This window comes from Doryrhamphus excisus, linkage group LG1 (genome assembly GCF_037039965.1).
Source record: "Doryrhamphus excisus strain RoL-2023G ecotype Guam linkage group LG1, RoL_Dexc_Guam_v1.1, whole genome shotgun sequence".
Lineage (NCBI taxonomy): Eukaryota > Metazoa > Chordata > Actinopteri > Syngnathiformes > Syngnathidae > Doryrhamphus > Doryrhamphus excisus.
Window position 1 is genome coordinate 16,125,705 of NC_136357.1, and position 20,986 is coordinate 16,146,690.

Sequence of the window (20,986 nt, forward strand, 5' to 3'; positions counted from 1 at the left end):
CTTTCTGCTGATATAAAACAGCATGATTTTAGTTTTACTTAGGTTCAAGGACAATCTATTATCATCAAACCATCTTTTTAGTGTGACCATTTCTTCTCTGACCTTTCTAATGATTTCGTCTGTACTCCCTCCAGAACAAAAAGCAGTGGTATCATCCGCAAATAATACCAGCTTTAAGTCTTTCGTTACTGTGGAGATATATCATTGATGTACAAGTTGAACAGTTTTGGCCCCAGTAGTGACCCCTGGTGGAACTCTGGGGAACTGTGGTAATTCATGTGTGTGAACAAGTGAATCATGTCTTAATATAGTTTAGTAAAATGAATGCCTACTTTGTGAATTACAAGTACATTTCATCTTTATTGACTTGATTTCATCATTCAAAGGATAAATCATTTACAAGAAGAAGAAAACACACTTTAAAATTGTACTTCATAACCTAATGTTTAATAGCGCTTATTAACTTAGTCTTAAATACAGTATGTTTAGAAATCATATTCAATGATAAGATATGTTTAAAACCATCAGTGTTTCTTATTAAATATAATGTTTAATATTACATGTTTAAACTCTTGTTTAGTATTAAATATCGCAATTAAAATCATGCTCAACAATGTGAGCTTGAGTTCACGTGCGTGATTTCCTCACTTCGTGCTGGCAGCCATCTTGTTTGTCATGTGGGACAGGTGGGAAGCACAAAGAAGAGAGAGAAGAGAAGGGACATTCAAGACTACAACATCCAAAAGGTTGTCCACTGACCGTCACTTACATTGTCCCCGTCTCGGGGGTGGACGCACGCCATCACGTCTACTTCTTGAAACCAGAAACAACAAGATCAGACACCATCGGGAAAGAGAACAAGCACTTCCTGATTTTGAGGAGCTAGGGCTTAGAGCTGTTACCTTCATGATCAGTGTGATGTGACGCGGCGCCGCTGGAAGAGCTGCAGACGAGGCCCAGCTGGTCCTGACGTTCGTCGGGGTGCACCAGATCAGGCATAGCCGGTGGGGCCAACGTCTCCTTGGCAACGATTTCCGGGTCCAGGATGTAGAGCTCATCCTGGCAAATGTCGCTCACCAAATTGAGGTGCTCCTGGAAGACACTTCCTGTTAGCGTTCGCACAGGGGGGGGGCGGGGGGGGGGGGGGGACGTCCGTGCCACCAGCAATGTCATACCTGAGCTCTGTCGATGCGGTAGAAGCGGTCGGCAGTGGTACCTGAAAAACAAACATGGCCGTCAGTCGCTGGTGAACAACACAAAGGCGAAGCTACAACTGGCGTACAGTCCAGGAAGCACCAGTTGATGGACAGCATGTCAGCTGCTGCGGCCGCACCGTCCTGAGGAGACAGGAGGACAGCATTGACGCTTTACACTGGCGTGCAAAGCTCACGTGTCAAAGTCACACCTGGTCCAAGTTGTTGTGAAGACGCTGGATGAGGAGGCGACACATTTCCAGGTCGCTGTCCCCGGGTACGCTCACCACGCCCAGAGGCACAGCTGTACAAACAGAGTGACACCTCATTCTTTTTGAAGATCTTTGCCATTGTCATTGGCAATTGATGAATTAGCAGACTCACATGACTCCTTCAGGAGGTCTTTGTCGTAATGCAGAGCTTGATAGGCGGCCATGTTAATCTTGTTCACTTGGACGTCGAGCCTCTCAGGGACCAGTTGCTGACTACACTTCACACACACAAACACACACAAACACACACATGCACACATTGACTTCCATGATGATGTAAAGATCAAGGCTAATGTTCAACGCTTACTTGTTGAGGTGTGCCATGGAGAACCTTCTCTTCGACTTCTGGACCATGTTGGCCCGATTTTTCAGGCTGATGTTGATGATGGAGGGTGCCAGCTTGCACGGCTCACCATCCACCTGCACGGGGATGACCTTGTTGGTGGTTAAGGTCACCTCCTTGCACTGCTGGAGCCTCTCACCGTGACCTCCGACCTGCAGCGTGGCCTAAATGCACACACATGATTGGACTGAAGAGTCAAATGCTATACAGCTATGCTACACTGTTATGCTACACTGCTATGCTACATGGCTAATTTCCACCAGGTTCCACTTTTATGCTACAATACTCTGTGACACTGCTATTTTATGTGTCCACAGGATCGCCATTGCTATGTAACACTAAGTTACACTGTTTTGATACATCGCCATGTAACACTAAGTTACACTGTTTTGATACATCGCCATGTAACACTAAGTTACACTGTTTTGATACCTTGCCATGTAACACTTAGTTACACTGTTTTGATACATTGCTATGTAACACTTAGTTACACTGTTTTGATACATTGCTATGTAACACTAAGTTACACTGTTTTGATACATTGCTATGTAACACTAAGTTACACTGTTTTGATACATTGCTATGCTACACCGCTAAGTTACACTGTTTTGATACATTGCCATGCAACACTAAGTTACACTGTTTTGATACATTGCCATGTAACACTAAATTACACTGTTTTGATACATTGCTATGTAACACTAAGTTACACTGTTTTGATACATTGCCATGTAACACTAAGTTACACTGTTTTGATACATTGCTATGCTACACCGCTAAGTTACACTGTTTTGATACATTGCTAAGTAACACTAAGTTACACTGTTTTGATACATTGCTATTCTACACCGCTAAGTTACACTGTTTTGATACATTGCTATGTAACACTAAGTTATACTGTTTTGATACATTGCCATGTAACACTAAGTTACAATGTTTTGATACATTGCCATGCTACACCGCTAAGTTACATTGCTATACAACACACCTAGCTTATATAGCCCTGTAGTAACTAAATTACTGCCACACAGGCATCTAGCCAGGTCACGTAGCTCCGCTAAGGGGGTAGTTTCCCCCTGCCTCCACCCCTACAACGACATCAACACTCACCAAAGAGGTCATGGTGAAACCGATGACCTCGATGCAGCCATCATCAAGGCGCTGCGGCTCAAAATCGTACTGTTCACCAGGGTGACCCCAGGGTGTTGTCCCAGCGCAGTACCTGCATACCGGTTTACGACACATTAGCAACATGCTAGCAAAGAGTCACGTGACTGATAGGCAGGTGAGGTACCTTGGGATGTTAAGGAAGAGGAGACACTGGAGCTTCAGCTCCTGGACTTTGGTTGTCAGGTCCACGCCATCACACTGAGGACGGGTAAGAGCAGTCAGTTGTAAACAAAGATGGCGGCCTGCTTCGTTCTACTCACCACAACTGTGATGTGCTTGGACAAATCTTTGGAATTCCCACTGAGGAAGTCTGAAAACGCTGTCTGAAACATACATAGATGTTTATATAGATCAGGGGTCTCAAACTCAATTTACTTGGGGGCCACTGGAGCTAGGGTCTGGGTGAGACTGCGCCGCATTAGCCCCCCCCCCCCCCCCCCCCCAAAAAAAAAACGCACTTATTAAAAACAGAAAAATATACAAACTTTTTCAGTGCTTTGGTTCCGATTTTCTACAATAAAAGCTCTGATAAAACATTCCACTGTTCTCAAATATCTTAATTTTTATTTTTCTGCATAAAATAAGATGAAAAATAAATAAACAAATCAAGAATAAAGAAAATCAATCAATCAGTAATAAATAAATAAATATAATAATAATAATAAAACGGCAAATAATAAAAACTTAAGAAACCACATATAGTTGGTGGGTAGACAAATTATTTTTTTCAGATTAAAATGAACAAAGCATTATTAGAGCCCTGTAGACATGACAAAACACGACTATAGTCACATTTATACTCTTTATATTTACAACATATTGCGCAACTGCAGGGTCTTGAGACGCATGCTAACTCGCAAACTAGAGAGCTAGCGACCTAAACGGTAGCCTTCAAGTTATTTCCTTTAAACTTAAATAGCCAAAAACGTACCACTTCCACACGGATAGAGAGGATAACTATTAACAGTTATTTAACCTTTAACATGAACATTAATCAAACGTAATAATTTTTTCTGGGTACATGATACCATACAGCATCCATATCAAACTTGCGCGGGCGGCACAAACATTAAACTTTCATATCAAGGGGGGGGCCTCAAACTAGTGTCCTGCGGGCCACATTTGGCCCACGGGCCGCGTGTTTGAGACCCCTGATATAGATGGATGTATAGATAGATAGATGATGGAAAACATGAGCACTCGCACCCCAGCGTAGAATATTTTGTTTCTGAAGCGACTGTTGAACCGCTCTGGGTTGGCCTCTGAAAGAAACAGGAAATTGGAAACGTGTCACATGGAGGAGCTCAGTCAGGGTCCTGTGGTGAAAGATTGCCATCACCTCGGGACTCGTGAAAGCCCAGTGTGACGTGAGCGTCGAAGCCCAGACTGAAGTAGTTGTTGAACACATCCATGGGGAGCTCCAAGGACAACATGTCACCGGTGTTAACATCAAGGTCGTTATTAGAAATGTGACCTTGACTGACCTTGTTGGCCTGATGCTCCTCGCATTCCTCACAAAGTTTGTTGACCTCCACGCGTACGTTCCAGCGGTCCAGCTGCACGACGTTACCGTCCTCCACGTGCGACAGGATTTTGGTGAGAGGCTCATCTGTGTAACCCTGCGAGGGCGAGCACGTGCGTCAACATCATCGCCGTGACGACCGCGCCGGGAGGTCAAGACAACTTACCCCTCCCCAATTGAGCGTCCTCGCCAAGTCATTTCCTGTTCCCAGAGGAAGGACAGCCACAGGTGGCTGGGGGTGGAGCTTCAGCTGATCTAACACGGACAAAATCCATCCCACCTGCACACACACACACACACACACATATGGAATCTATCTTTGCAGTACTCTCCACTAGGGGTGTACTTCATTCATTCATTTTCTACTGCTTATCCTCGCGGGGTGGTGCTGGAGCCTATCCCAGCACATATAGACAAACAACCATTCACACTCACATTCATACCTATGGACAATTTGGAGTCACCAATTAACCTAGCATGTTTTTGGAATGTGGGAGGAAACCGGAGTCCCCGGAGAAAACCCACGCATGCACGGGGAGAACATGCAAACTCCACACAGAGATGTCCCAGGATGGAATTGAACTTGGGTCCCCTTGCTGTCATTCCAACCACTCTGTCACCGTGCAGGACTCGCTACTGTGAATGTTATTACAAGTAATAAAGAAGGCAGCATCTTCCTTATGACATAAATCTTGCAATGCAACCTACCATGGTGATGCAATGTCTAACATCCCAGTCAACGTGTCCAGCGCTACTCTTTAGGCATCAGGGAGTGAGGTTTACCAGCTGGCACTCTTAAACAAATATGTACTACAGTGTACTACAGTGTACTGCAATACTATGTAACAGCACTACTCTACAAGGCTATATTACACAGATATACTGCTGCACAACTGTAATGCGTACATTGCTTTACTGCAGTGCTATGCTACTATATTTCTGTTTACACTACTATACTGCAGTACTAGGTTACAGTACTGGACTTCTGTGACATATTGCACTGATATACTAGTCTGTAACACTGCTATACTGCAGTATTGTGTTACACTTCTATGCTGATATAGTACACTCGTCATGTGGTACACTCCTGTGCAACAGATATATTACACTGCTACACTTACAGTATTACATTTACTACAGTGCACGTTACACTGCTATGTAACAGTGCTATGCAACATTTCAATGTTACAATGTTACCATCCTACAATGCTGTTAAATACTTTGTTATGCTATGCTATGATACTTTACTCATCTGTAAGAGAAATTCACTGCCATGACACACTTGTCTTCTACTGCTACACTACATCGCTATGTTACACTACACGATTACACTATTATGTTACACCGCTTTACTACACTGTTAGATTACACTTGTAACACTGCCCACCGTCCCGTCGCCGCCGCACACCAGGATCCTCAAGTTGGGAACTTTGGCAAAAAGTTCTAATCTGCAGGGGACAGAAAAATGCTGCTTCAGGGTGAAGGTCATCATGTGACCTTTCATCATGTAGGTCATCATGTGTCTCACCCCTCCTCAGGTCCTCCTCTGGTCAGGTCAAACACCTGTCGAGGGTTCAAGTACCACATGAACGACTTGATGATTTTGGTGCCCTGGTGGCCGCAGACACTGCTTTAGGATGGGGGGCACAAGTCATGTGACACATCATGTGATGCACACGTCATGTTCAACCTGATTTCCGCCGCTCTTGGGGTTGACAAACACCAGCAAGGGCTTCATGAGGTGAGAGGGGCGGGGTTTGACCAGGAAGGGTTTCCAGTAGCCATCTTGGAGCTAAGGTACAAATACAGCATCAGGTATGCGGAATGCTGACACAGCTAAGCTAAACACCAATAAGACCAGCCGATGCCACATCCTGACCTCTGCTGCCTTCTTGTTAGTTTTGTTTACTTTTAACGACGTCTTTCTCTTCTTGCTCGACTTCAGCGACGTCTGCAAAACACGCAACACGTCATTCTTCTTGTTTCCACTTTTGTTTCGTGTGTGTGAGGGTGTCTCCACCCACCTGAGGTCGCCTCACTCGCAGGATCCACGTGGGTGGGATGATGACGGCGGCGTGGGCGCCAAGCGAGCAGAACTCTTGGATGTGCTGCAGCATGAAACACGTCACCTTGTTGTGGTACTGAAACACACACACACACACACAAAAACACACAAAACGCTGAATCAACATCACTAGGTTGCTAATGCTAGCGAACTAAATGTAGCTCTACGCCATTTTCCGAGCTGTGGCAACACTTGTGTTTGGTATTACTGTTTTACTTTAAAAAAAGTGAAAGGAATGCATTCCTTAAATTATCTTGAATATTTATACTAAATTAACACATTTGTTCCTTGTGACAAAAAAATGTCCCATTGGAAACAATTGAAAACATGCAGTTTTTAATCCCCCACTTTATTAAAGGGGATCTATTATACTAATATTTTTGGCTCATTTCCAAATACGTAAACCTCATTATCTGAAATTTTGGCATCGTTTAACACGAGAATACAACAGTTTTTCTGTAAGGGTGCCTTGCTTGCCATTGAAATAATAAGTACGTGTCATTTTTGATGATTAATAATGGTCTTTTTTACGTTTTTGTTTTTTTAATTAGATAAAACAGTGGAGTAATGTAAGCATACTAACCATACTGCCAAATTATTTAAATTATTTGTACAAATTACTGTTTACGCTGTACATTGTTGTTCATATTTTATGTAATCTATTTATTCCCCACATTATTATTTATTATTTATTATTTATTATTTATTATTTATTATTTATTATTTATTATTTATTATTTATTATTTATTATTTATTATTTATTATTTATTATTTATTATTTATTATTTATTATTTATTATTTATTATTTATTATTTATTATTTATTTTAATTTATTCATTTCGTTGGCAATTTCACTGCTGTGTTATTGTGCAATGACAATAAAGAAAGTCTATGTCAAAGTATAATAAATATATGATATGTATATGTCAGAGGCTGACATTTGAGGTAAAAATAATATGAATGAATATTTTTTCATTTTTTGACGGAATGACATCCATCTGTCCATCCGCCCATCCAGTCATTTTGTTCCGCTTATCCGGGTCTGGGTCGCATGGGAAACAGTCTCAGTGGGGAAGCCCAGACTGAATACCTCACCAGGGTTTAGAACCAGATACAAATAATACAAATAATACAAATAATAATAATAATAATAATAATAATAATAATAATAATAATAATAATAATAATAATAATAATAATAATAATAATAATAATAATAATAATAATAATAATAATGCAATCAATACACAGGATAGTATGTATATTTCAGGCTGAAGTAGGATTGACTTGTTAAAGTGAGGAAACATATTCATATTTATTTTACAGCATTTTTTGCGAAGCTTATTTAAAAGGACCCCTTAAGAACTACGGAGGGTAAGTAAAAGAAAAAGGGATGTTGACTAAGTGATACGACCATGACAGTAAAGCAACTTGTGTCCTGCATTTAAACGCACACATCAGTAGCGCTAGCTCGATGTGCCAGATGAGCGCGATGAGACGTACCGCCTGTTTGCACCACGAGCAGCTGATGGCGATGATCTCTTTGCTGTGAAAAGAAAACTTGGCTTGGAATCCCTGCCGGACAAAAACGAGGCTAGTGAGTTGTGAATAAAGCTACCATGCTAGCATGCCGTGTCGATGGGCGGAGGTCAACCTTTCCGCACTGGCGGCATTTTCCTGTCTGGCGCCGTCGATGAACCCAGTGGTGGCGCATGGCATTGCCCTGCAATACAATGTCAGAGTGAAGGTCGAGTGTCAAATACAACTACGAGGTCACATGTTCCTGTGGTCAGCTGACCTCTCGAGCCATGCGTGACCCCGCCTCCCTGAATGACGGCTTGCACTTGAAGTTGATCTGATGACAAAGACACCGGCGACAACATGACCCTGAGGTACTCCACTGATACCGAGAACCATCTCACCTTGTCCAGCTCCTCCATGCACGTCACGTGCACCGAGATCTTACAGGCCGCACATTTCTTCCTGGCTGCTGACTTTTGCTGTGGGACGTCGAAAATAAATTTGATCATAAATCAAATCAAATCAACTTTATTTGTATAGCACTTTTCCTGCAAAGACATGCAACACAAAGTACTTTACAGAATTAAAAACAATTACCACAATTAAAAGGAAAAACTAAGAAACAAAAGAAAGCCCCTCCCTCCCACCCTTCATACTAGACACACACACACACACACACAATCACACACAGTAGGGAGACATGGCATGGCACTGAGGATCAAGGGGCCATCCACACTGGGAGGAGCCGCAGGCCGTGCCATCGGGGGACCAGCACCCGGGCCCCCCGACTCCGACAGACGGGCGGACCCCCACATTAAAGGGAGGAACCAAAGGGACCCAAGGATGGCACCCTCCTCAGCAGACCCGACACAGCCCCCAGTGTGGAGGACCCCCCCCCCCTGAGGAAACCTCCCTTTAATATGGGGGTCCGCCCATCTGTCGGGTGCTGGTCCCCCGATGGCACGGCCTGCGGCCCCAAAGGTGGCGTTTCCTTGATCCTCAGTGCCATGCCATGTCTTCCTACTGTGTGTGATTGTGTGTGATTGTGTGTATGTGTGGGTGGGTGTGTGTGTGTGTCTAGTATGGAGGGTGGAAGGGAGGGGCTTTCTTAGTATTTGTTTTCCTTTTAATTGTTGTAATTGTTTTTAATTCTGTAAAGCACTTTGTGTTGCATGTCTTTGCAGGAAAAGTGCTATACAAATAAAGTTGATTTGATTTGATTAAAAAGGTGTGTCTTTAATCTTCTTTTAAAAATATCAACAGTCTCTGCAGTCCTGAGGCTCTCCGGCAGGCTGTTCCACAGGTGGGGGCCATAGTGGCTAAATGCTGCCTCACCGTGGGTTTTTGTTCTGGGTTTTGGTATTGTTAAAAGGCCAGTGCCGGAGGACCGCAGGGTCCGCGGGGGCTGATATGGTAAAAGCAGATCAGATAAATAAGAAGGTGCAAGGCCGTTAAGACATTTAAAAACCAGTAAGAGAATCTTCAAATCCTCATCAAGATCATAACCAGAGGGGGCGCTCTAACTCACCAAAGACTTGACCAAACAGCGTTGCTCACCAACGTAGCAAACGTCTCCTGAAGCGGTCGCTTCGAACCACACGTGATCTCCACACTGGGCGCTCTCCTGTAACAAGTCACACGTCACATGACATGCTAACATGCTAATAACTCGCACGGCAACTGCAGTGAGTGTGACTCACGCTCCAGTCAGCTCCGCCGCTGGACTCCAACGCCTGCTTCTGCACGACCGACTTGGTGATGACTCTCCTGGAAGGACAGGAGGAAACATGCGGTGTGGTTTTGATTCTGGTCTGAAAAACAAGATTTGTCGCCTCAATGTGTCCTTAACAGATCTAAACGGGGACACCAGTTTCCTCTCAGGTCCGAGAATGTTGACACTCAAACTAATGTGTTAAGTGAGCAAGCAAATTTTTAAGCTAAAAGTTTGCGGACTACATACGACAGAAGGGTGCTCCAATCCTCCAGGCACTCATCATTGATGTGGGGGCCCCCGCACATGGCCAAGTGGTTGATGTAATATATGGAAGTCTTGCGACCCGGCTTAGAAACGGTGGAAACCTTCCTTTTCCTTCTTGCAGCAAAGTGGCGTGAATAGGGGGCGGAGTCTCCAGCTAGAATCTGAGACGAGTTCCTGCGTAGGCAACGAGGGGCCCAGATCTGCGGCCGTGGCGTCTCCAAGTCAGGGGGTGAAGAAGACAAGGAGATGTTCAACTCTGGTTGACTGCTTTCGTCGGCCCCGCTCTTCTGTTCCACCAACGCCGCCCCCGCCGCCGTATCGTCCTCATCCTCCTCGGCCATCTGGATGAGACCGGCCAGCAGGATGGAGGGGCCAAGCAGGGGCGTGTCAATGGTACGCAGCTTGCGGCTCACGACAAAACGGGGGTTGTGGTTGGGGGTGGTGGTGCTAGAGCGCCTGCGCCCCTTCACAGTGCCCGGGGTCTTCGTAGCGCTTTCGCCGCCCAGCAGCAACCCTTGCTGGTGGACACTGGAGCGACGCCGCTGCGTCAAAGTGGAGGAGGGAAAACCGACACTGGACCTCCGACGAGCTTTGCCGGTCTGGACGACCACGCTGGGTCTTCGCTGGCGGGCGGCTTGGGGCGCCGTGCCCCCATGCAGGACTCCTGGCTTTTTCTTAAAGTGACGGCGGAAAAAAGTGTCCATGATGGACGGATGCTGCAAAGAGATGTTCCTCACCAGCTGCTGAGGTAAAATAGTATCAGTCTCGCTTTGCACAAAGGACACGCTCACATGATCACATGATCACATGACCACACGTCAACATCATCATTTGCTCGCTAGTTGACTCCAATCAATACACCAATCAATCCAACTAATAAACACGTCCACATGCGGCGTCATACAACCTGAGAGGAAGTGCTCCGACCCGCAGACTCCACCGCTCTGGTCTGGGATCATCAGGACCTGAAATCACCCTCGCCCGCCCCTCGCCCGCCCCGCCCCAACGCCTTTGTCAGGGGTCTCACTTCATTGCAGCCGGTGTGCACATGAAGGGGGCCGCCGTGCACTCCAACATCCCAGAATACTCCTCATTAACACTTCAAGGCCCGTGCTGCTGCATTATGGATCCAATTAACCACCCAAACTGAGGCGGATCCACATGCTCGTTAAGTAGACATTCGTTGTGTTGGTTGCCACGGTGACGAAGCAGCCGCAGTCATAGCAACCTTCTCACTGGGTCCCAACCATTCCGACTTATTACTGAATGACACGAGAAGCTGGAGAGTCAACTTGGGCATGAGAATCCTTGAGAGTCAAGTACTGAATGGCAGCTTTGAAAGCCGACTACAAAAAGTCAGTTATGTCATGAGAACTCAGAAAATCAAGTACAACATGAGAACCTTAACCTTAAGACTATGAGAGTTGAGAAAGCCATGAGCGAGCATAGAATGACATGAGGGCCTTGGCAGTCAACGAGGGCATAAGAGCTCAGAAAGTCAACTACAGCATGAGAACCTTGAGGATCAACTACCAAATTGTAGCATCGCGAATCGACTAAAACATGAGAGCCTTGAGAGTCAGCCATTGCATAATAGACATGAGAGCCTTGAGTCACCTACAAAATGAAAACCGTGAGAGTTGACTCCAAAATGAGAGCCTGGAAAGTCAACTACAAATTGAGCCTATAAGACTCAGTTATAACATGAGAAACTTGAGAGTCAATTATGACATGAGACCCTTGAGAGCTCAGAAAGGCAACTACATTATGAGAACCTTGAGAGTCAACAACCAAATTATTAATTCATTCATTTTCTACCGCTTTTCCTCACGAGGGTCACGGGGGTGCTGGAGCCTATCCCAGCTGTCTTCGGGCGAGAGGCGGAGTACACCCTGGATTGGGGGCCAGCCAATCACAGGGCACATATAGACAAACAACCATTCACACTCACATTCATACCTATGGACAATTTGGAGTCGCCAATTAACCTAGCATGTTTTTGGAATGTGGGAGAAAACCCACACATGCACAGGGAGAACATGCAAACTCCACACAGAGATGGCTGAGGATGGAATTGAACCCTGGTCTCCTAGCTGTGAGGTCTGCGTGCTAACAACTCGACTGCCGTGCCACCACAACCAAATTAGAGACTCAAAATTCAATCTAATTGAAGTCTACCTGAGTCTCAGAAGGTCAACTACAGCATGAGTGACATATGACCCTTGAGAGTCAGGTATGGCATGAGAGCTCAGAAAGACACCTACAGCACGAGAATGTTGAGTCAACCATGAGAACTTGACATCAGAGCCTTCAGAGTCAACTACAACCTGAAAGCCTTGAGTAATGTACAACATGAGAACCTGTAGAACCATGAGCATCCTTAGAGCCTAAAGAGTCCTTAGAGACATTAGATCAGATTTAGATTAGATTTAGATTAGATTTAAAAAACTTTGCTTTGGTTCCAATTTTCTACAATAAAAGCTCTGATAAAACATTCCACTGTTCTCAAATATCTTAATTTTTATTTTTCTGCACAAAATAAGATGAAAAATAAATAAACAAATCAAGAATAAAGAAAATCAATCAATCAGTAATAAATATAATAATAATAATAAAACGGCAAATAATAAAAACTTAAGAAACCACATATAGTTGGTGGGTAGACAAATAATTTTTTTCAGATTAAAATGAACAAAGCATTATTAGAGCCCTGTAGACATGACAAAACACGACTATAGTCACATTTATACTCTTTTTATTTACAACATATTGCGCAACTGCAGGGTCTTGAGACACATGCTAACTCGCAAACTAGAGAGCTAGCGACCTAAACGGAAGCCTTCAAGTTATTTCCTTTAAACTTAAATAGCCAAAAACTTACCACTTCCACACGGATAGGGAGGATAACTATTAACAGTTATTTAACCTTTAACATGAACATTAATCAAACGTAATATTTTTTTCTGGGTACATGATACCATACAGCATCCATATCAAACTTGCGCGGGCCGCACTAACATTAAACTTTTATATCAAGGCGGCCACATTTGAAACCCCTGCCTTAGAGAGTCCACTACAAATTGAACACAAGAGTCAAATACAACATGAGAACTACGGGTCGGGCGACATAGACCTTAGTATATATCACAATATTTGGGGGATGTATCACAAAAGCAAAAATCTAATTTAAATTCTGTTAGTCTTGTATAAAAAGCTACAAACATTAAGCCATATAATGAAATACACTTGTTCCGAATTGTAACGCATATGTATGTTTTTATTGGTAATGTTGCGTTGGGAGTGTTGTTCCAAGCTGCTGTTTCGTGTGTGGACACTGAAGGGCAGTCGAGTTCAGCTTGCGGGTTGGGGCGGGCGGTTGTAAGAAAAGAGAGTAGAAGAAGAGTTCTAAGGAACTACTGCTGTTGTTGACATGTGTAGCTAGGTCTGCCGGCAGGACAGGACAGTAAGTAAGTGCCTTACGTTGCTTTTCAAAATAAACGGCCAACTGAATACAGCCATCCTTGACTACAGTTATTCAGCTGCCGCTACAGTAATAAAGTCGCTAGCTTTCTAATGGGATGTCAGCCTCATCACATATTGCTACGGCTAAATATTCAACAAACTGTAATGTCTGTGCCTTGTGATGAAGGAAGATGTAGTCACCCATGCGATTCCAACTGCATATGGAAGATATATTTTTTTATGACACTTTTGTTTACGCAGACATGGAGCAAACGGCGCTCTTATTTTGAAGTACAGTCACGGAAGTGTGTGTGTGAAGAATATAATTACGGCTAAAATGACCTACATTAAAAAGATAAACACATCCTAGTAAAAAAATGCTAATCGAGCCAACTTTCGCCAGTGTTTTATCGTCATGTCAACCTGTTTAGGTCGGGAAGGGTTTGTTCAGTGTTTATAACGATTTTAGAGTCTATACCGGTATGTACAAATATCGCCCAACCCCAACTAATTACAACACGAAAGACTTGAGAATGATCAATGACATGAGAGGCCTGAGAGTCAACCATTACATGAGACATATGTGAGCCTTTAGAGTCAATTATGACACTAGTCCAAGTCATCTACAGCGTTTGTTTCAGTTTTAGCCATCTATCTATCCAGCATAACGATGCTGCCCTCTGGTGGTTGAACCAGTCATTTTTTCTCTGTTCTATCCTTTCTTCACGCCTTTTCTTTTTTTTTTCCTCTTCCTTGACCTCCTCCTCTAGCTCCTCCCCTTGAGAGAACATTTATAGAAAGAGGGCCAATGAGTGACAAATATAGTCCAGAAAATGGGTCTGTGTATGCATCACACACACATGAGAAAGTAACTAGTAAATACATGTGCTTGAGTAAAGGAAAGAAGTCAAACAGATAACTGTTATTTTCTCGTCAATATTTTGGTGTCCACACAACATGCATGCAAAGCATTCTGGGAGTGATTAATGGCAACTCTTATGTGCATTTTGATATTAAAGGGATAATTCAGATTTTTTGACATGAAGATGTATGACACCCTCCCATATGCAATGAAATCCGTTAACAGCACTCTGTTCTGGGTGGATTACGGTGCTGGGGAAAGTAGTTCCAGCTAGTTGCTGGGGACAGTTAAGTAAAGAGTTTGGCTTCTGAAAACAATATGCATTCAAAAGCATTATACATTTGCATCACAAAAATAGAAAAATCAGACCTCGCAAATCGCTCTGTTATTTTCTCTGTCGTCATATCACTTTGCGCTCCCATCTATCCATTGTTGTTTTTCACAGTCTTTACATGCGCAGATCGCGATCATTGCAACGCAAGAGCTATTGTGGTTTAAAAAGTGACAACAAGGAAGTTTAGCCCCATAAATTCCATCGTTTTCCTGTCACTTAATTTGCAATTAGACAATGTTGGCTACAATGTGGCAACCAGAGTGACTCGGATGAAGCAGCTTTGTGTGTGCAGTGCACACTTTTGAGGAGGATGACGTTCCTACATGCCCAAGACAGAGGATGAGACGTGTTTTGAAGAGTCAGATGTAAAAAACAGCTAATTTGTGCTGCCCATTTGCCACTTTTGTTGCCACTGAACTCCACCTGACAAAGTTCGGCATCTGCGTATTCCGGTTCATAAACGCAGGAATGTTGTCTACACTTGTTTCATAGTCAGACATGTTTACTTTCACTATCTCAGCAGTAAACAATGTGAAACCGATGAAGCAAATGTGCTTAACAATGGACATGCGAGAACACAAAGTGATACGACGGCAGAGAAAATAATGCCAAGCAATTTGTGAGGTAAGATTTTTTTTTGAGGAGGCATTTTTGTGAACGCATATTATTTTGTCCTGTTCCCAGCAACTAGCTGGAACTACTTTCCTCCGCACCATAATCTGACCAGAACTGGGCTCGGGATGCGAAATGAGGAGTGAGTTGACGGACTTCACCGCTTATGGGGTGTCATGCAAGTTCATGTCAAAAAATCCAAACTATCCCTTTAAATTCTCATGAGCTATTTTTGTTATCGTCATTATATTTGTTCAACAAACATACCTTTAATTGTACCAGGCATTTGAATGGATCAATTAACTGAAGAAACAATGGAGGTCTAATCATTTTTTTCATGACTGTAGATGCAACTAACTAGTTAAGGATCATTCAACTGTAAAAAAAAAAAGTTGACTGCTATTAAATGACCATAATAATGAAATAACTTTTTGCTCTACTCGCGTTCTTCCTTGCAAAAAAGACACAAAGATGAAGGAAAAAATGCCAACCTGCAGACCGCAAATCCTCGAAAGTTAATCTTTTCCTGGCTGGACCTAAAAATGACCGATTAAAATTCCGCATGGTGCCAATCCATTAATGGAAGCTATAATTAGACAAGGCTGGGATCACTGCCACCTCAACAGACTTCAATGTGCACCTTTTTTTTTATTCCTGCCGTGGGAGGGACGCTTGTCACATATCAGCGTACTATTGTGAGATTTATGTGGTCATTTTCAATATTTCTCTTGTGATGTCACACCTGTTATTCTGCACACACACACACACACTCTCACAGTGATGATATTGCCATGGAAACGGTGCAGCATCAGGACCATGTGTGACTCGCTTTAAAAGAGGCTAACGTGGTCTTTGGACCACCTCGTGCTTCTCTCTAACCGCCAAGCAACCTTTCGCTCACCTTGTCAGCATCCTCAGGCCGCTCAGGCTTCGTCTGGCATCGGCGGTGGGGGTTGGACTTAGGCGCTGCTCCTCTTGCCGCTCCTGCATGATATGCTGCCCCCGAGGTCAGCCGGCGGTCATCGCTGGACAGGAAGCAGCCTCAGGTGGCGCTGTGGTGTGTGTTCGTGGATGTAGGAGGGGGAGTCCACGTTCTCAGGTGCCGCACTAACCACTCGCTTCAGCGTGCGCTCACTTTTATTTTCCAACTCAGATGAAGCTCCTCCTCTTTGTGCTGGACCCCACCCATCACAGATCTCTGTGCTTTCATTGGTCCGCATTGGGACATTTTGACTGAGTGGAATCTAAAAATGAGATGTGAGATTATGAGCGCATATCACCATCGCCACGTTCGCATGGCGGCTTCACCGGGACGCCATGCCCGGTTGACCTCAGACACTACTTCAAACTCGGTCGCTTTTTTATGCTTGCTGGGTTACCATGGCAACCATGTGACATCAAGACAAACTTCAAACTACTGCAATATGATCACTGTGATTGTTCCTGACATGCTTGATGTGGGTCAAAGGTTGTGTGTGTGTGTGCGTGTGTTGGTGTGCAGGAAGTGATGCAGGATATCCAAGAAGATGATGATGATGATGATGCTGATGAAGGAGTGTTAGTAGGAGGATGTAGTCAGGCCAAAGCGGTGTTACATCAACTATGTTACCAAAGCTGATGTGAGTCACTTCCACAATGTAGGCCTTTGCTGCACACACACACACACACACACATCTTATTATAGCTTATCTTATTGCGTTTAATGCTGCCTGGGAGGTGACCTCTGTCATGTGATGACCCTGATGTCTTTGAAGATATAAACCTTTAAGAACGCCATCCCCAAGTCTGGCTTCTGAGCATCAAAGCGAGTGCTCAGCTTTGAAGCTCTCTGATTGGTTAATTGCGTTGAAGCTCTGAGTGGATGTGGAAGGACAAGTCACTCGCAGCTAAGCAGGTCATGTGACCGGAGGACGTGATCATATACGTCGCGGGGCTACTTAAATGGCGCCCCGTTTGAAACATTGGAGCTAACAATGTATTTGTAAACACAGCTGCTGTTGTTGCTAACTGTTATTGCTAACTGCTTTACCTCCTCCTACTAACACTTCACTGCACTGCACTGCCGTGTTTCACAATCTACTGTCTTGTCATATAGAGCAGGTGTCTCCAACCTCCGGGCTGCGGCCTGGAAGCTTTCAGGTGCAATGATACAAAAAGTACACATGTAAATACTGGAACTGTATTGAACTTTATGTAAATGCATATCAATTTGTAAATAGTTTTTGAAATGTCGTTTGTAGCGAGTAAACGACCCGACCCATTATGTTCAACTGTCTCCCCCACTACACAGATGTAGTAGTGTAGTACTGTGGTGTATTTTTACTGTTTTTCTCTCACCTCGTATTTGTTCTCAAATCTTGATACTATGTGAACGCATGAGGTAAGTTTTGATGACATTATTGCGTGCTTAGATAGATAGAGAGAGAGAGAGAGAGAGAGAGAGAGAGAGAGAGAGAGAGAGAGAGAGAGAGATACAGAGATAGATATACAGTGCATCCGGAAAGTATTCACAGCGCTTCACTTTTTCCACATTTTGTTACAGCCTCATTCCAAACTGAATTAAATTAATCTCTTACCTCAAAATTTTACACAAAATACTCCATTATGACAATGTGAAAAAAGGTTTTTTTGACATGTTTTGAATTTATTAAAAATAGAAAACAAAAAAATCACATTTACATAAGTATTCACAGCCTTTGCCATGAAGCTCAAAATTGAGCTCAGGTGCATCTGTTTTCCACTGATCATCCTTGAGATCTTTCTACAGCTTAATTGGAGTCCACCTGCAGTAAATTCAGTTGATTGGACATGATTTGGAAATATAATAAGTGTCTATATAAGGTCCCACAGTTGACTGTGCATGTCAGAGCACAAACACCAAGCATGAAGTCAAAAGAACTGTCTGTAGACCTGCGAGACAGGATTGTCTTGAGGCACAAATCTGGGGAAGGATACAGAAAAATTTCTGCTGCTTTGAAGGTCCCAATGAGCACAGTGGCCTCCATTATTCGTAAATGGAAGACGTTTGGAACCACCAGGACTCTTCCTAGAGCTGGCCGGCCTTCTAAACTGAGCGATCGGGGAAGAAGGGCCTTAGTCAGGGAGGTGACCAAGGCCCCGATGGTCACTCTGTCAGAGCTCCAGCGTTCCTCTGTGGAGAGAGGAGAGCCTTCCAGAAGGACAACCATCTCTGCAGCAATCCACCAATCAGGCCTGTATGGTAGAGTGGCCAGACAAAAGCCACTCCTTAGTAAAAGGAACATGGCAGCCCGTCTGGAATTTACCAAAAAGCACGTGAATGACTCTCAGACCATGAGAGACAAAATTCTCTGGTCTGATGGCTTTCGTCTGGCTTTTCGATGGTTGTCCTTCTGGAAGGCTCTCCTCTCTCCACAGAGGAACGCTGGAGCTCTGACAGAGTGACCATCGGGGCCTTGGTCACCTCCCTGACTAAGGCCCTTCTTCCCCGATCGCTCAGTTTAGAAGGCCGGCCAGCTCTAGGAAGAGTCCTGGTGGTTCCAAACGTCTTCCATTTACGAATAATGGAGGCCACTGTGCTCATTGGGACCTTCAAAGCAGCAGAAATTTTTCTGTATCCTTCCCCAGATTTGTGCCTCAAGACAATCCTGTCTCGCAGGTCTACAGACAGTTCTTTTGACTTCATGCTTGGTGTTTGTGCTCTGACATGCACAGTCAACTGTGGGACCTTATATAGACACTTATTATATTTCCAAATCATGTCCAATCAACTGAATTTACTGCAGGTGGACTCCAATTAAGCTGTAGAAAGATCTCAAGGATGATCAGTGGAAAAAAGATGCACCTGAGCTCAATTTTGACCTTCATTGCAAAGGCTGTGAATACTTATGTAAATGTGATTTTTTTGTTTTCTATTTTCAATAAATTCCAAACAAGTCAAAAAAAAAACTTTTTCACATTGTCATATTGGAGTATTTTGTGTAGAAGTTTGAGGTAAAAGATTAAATTAATACAGTTTGGAATGAGGCTGTAACATGACAAAATGTGGAAAAAGTGAAGCGCTGTGAATACTTTCCGGATGCACTGTAGATAGTTAGTGAGATATAGAGATAGAAAGAGAGAGACAGAGAGAGCGAGAGATAGATAGATAGATAGATAGATAGATAGATAGATAGATAGATAGATAGATAGATAGACAGATAGATAGATAGACAGATAGACAGATAGACAGATAGACAGATAGATAGAGAGAGAGAGCGAGAGAGAGATAGATAGATAGAGATATATAGAGATAGAAAGAGACAGAGATATATAGATATATATACTATATAGAGATAGAGATAGAAAGAGAGAGAGAAAGATAGATAGAGAGAGAGATAGATATAGAGAGATAGAGAGATATATAGAGATAGAGATATAGAGATAGATAGACTTTATTGTGTCATTGCACATATCACGGCAGTGAAATTGCCAACGAAATGTCATTGCCTGGAGGTGGCACGGCGGTCTAGTGGTTAGCGTGCAGACCTCACAGCTAGGAGACCAGGGTTCAATTCCCACCCTCGGCCACCTCTGTGTGGAGTTTGCATGTTCTCCCCGTGCATGCGTGGGTTTTCTCCGGGTACTCCGGTTTCCTCCCATATTCCAAAAACATGCTAGGTTAATTGGCCACTCCAAATTGTCCATAGGTATGAATGTGAGTGTGAATGTTTGTTTGTCTATATGTGCCCTGTGATTGGCTGGCCACCAGTCCAGGGTGTACCCCGCCTCTCGCCCGAAGACAGCTGGGATAGGCTCCAGCACCCCCGCGACCCTCGTGAGGAAAAAGCGGTAGAAAATGAATGAATGAATGTCATTGCCTGGCTCCTGCATAATAATAAAAAATATAAATAATAAGGAGAATAAATAGATGACATCAAATATGAATAACAATGTACAGCATAAACAGTCATTTGTACAAATAATTTTGAATAAATAATAATAATGTGCTTATTTGTTGGATGGTGGATCTGGATTTATTTTGAGCATTTAATTGGATGTTGTTACTGTCTCACTTTTAGACAATACTTAAATAACTTAAATCTGCTCCTGGATTGTGTTCCATCAAACCGGACAGGAGGATCAACATCAGAAAAACTTTTGTTGTGTTTTTGAGCATACAACTATGGTGCATTCAAGTACCTTTGAGAATAAATGCTCTTTAAATAATGAAGAACATTAAATAACAATGAGCTTTCTAAGAGTGGCCAAAATTATTTTTCCAATAAAATAATAGCTTTTATTTTACATCAAATTTTATGTAGTTAAAAATACGCCTTTAAAAAAATCAATGCTCATTTAATGCCGTGGAAAACTTGGTCTGGGACCCGTACTTTAAAGGAGCTACAGCATGACTAGCATTTTTGCAGTACATCCTTAAAAACAGCACTCTTGCCGTGTATAAGATCTTTGGCTTGTGTTTTTGCCGCAGGAAAAAGCCGAAATAAACAAACAAACTTGTTCTCATTAGGGTTGTTCTCCTCAGCTTGGATGACAGCCAATCGCAGAGCACATGTAAACGACCATTCACAAATTTTAATTTTCAATTAGCCTAACATGCATGTTTTCTGAATGTGGGAGGAAGCAGGAATACTTCGAGAAAACCCACGCATGTACAGGGTGAACATGCAAA

The 20,986-nt window shown here is 43.3% G+C and overlaps 2 protein-coding genes across 2 annotated transcripts; both read right to left on the reverse strand.

Moving 5' to 3' along the window:
• Positions 1-358: 358 nt before the first annotated feature.
• LOC131131498 (diacylglycerol kinase zeta-like) lies at positions 359-16,457 on the reverse strand. Its single transcript, XM_078791464.1, has 27 exons — positions 16,238-16,457; positions 9,789-9,855; positions 9,617-9,712; positions 8,490-8,567; positions 8,366-8,422; positions 8,222-8,290; positions 8,071-8,142; positions 6,525-6,641; positions 6,380-6,451; positions 6,191-6,292; positions 6,029-6,111; positions 5,888-5,948; positions 4,667-4,780; positions 4,463-4,597; positions 4,318-4,396; positions 4,185-4,240; positions 3,239-3,301; positions 3,099-3,176; positions 2,919-3,026; positions 1,773-1,972; positions 1,578-1,678; positions 1,406-1,497; positions 1,283-1,337; positions 1,176-1,216; positions 903-1,092; positions 770-813; positions 359-665 (listed from the first exon to the last, which is right to left on the reverse strand). The coding sequence occupies exons 1-27, from the start codon at positions 16,324-16,326 to the stop codon at positions 645-647; spliced, it is 2,340 nt and encodes a 779-aa protein (XP_078647590.1). The 5' UTR covers positions 16,327-16,457; the 3' UTR covers positions 359-644.
• LOC144898518 (uncharacterized) lies at positions 10,021-10,978 on the reverse strand. Its single transcript, XM_078790719.1, has one exon. It carries the CDS (start codon positions 10,768-10,770, stop codon positions 10,021-10,023), a length of 750 nt encoding a protein of 249 aa, XP_078646845.1. The 5' UTR covers positions 10,771-10,978.
• Positions 16,458-20,986: the final 4,529 nt, after the last annotated feature.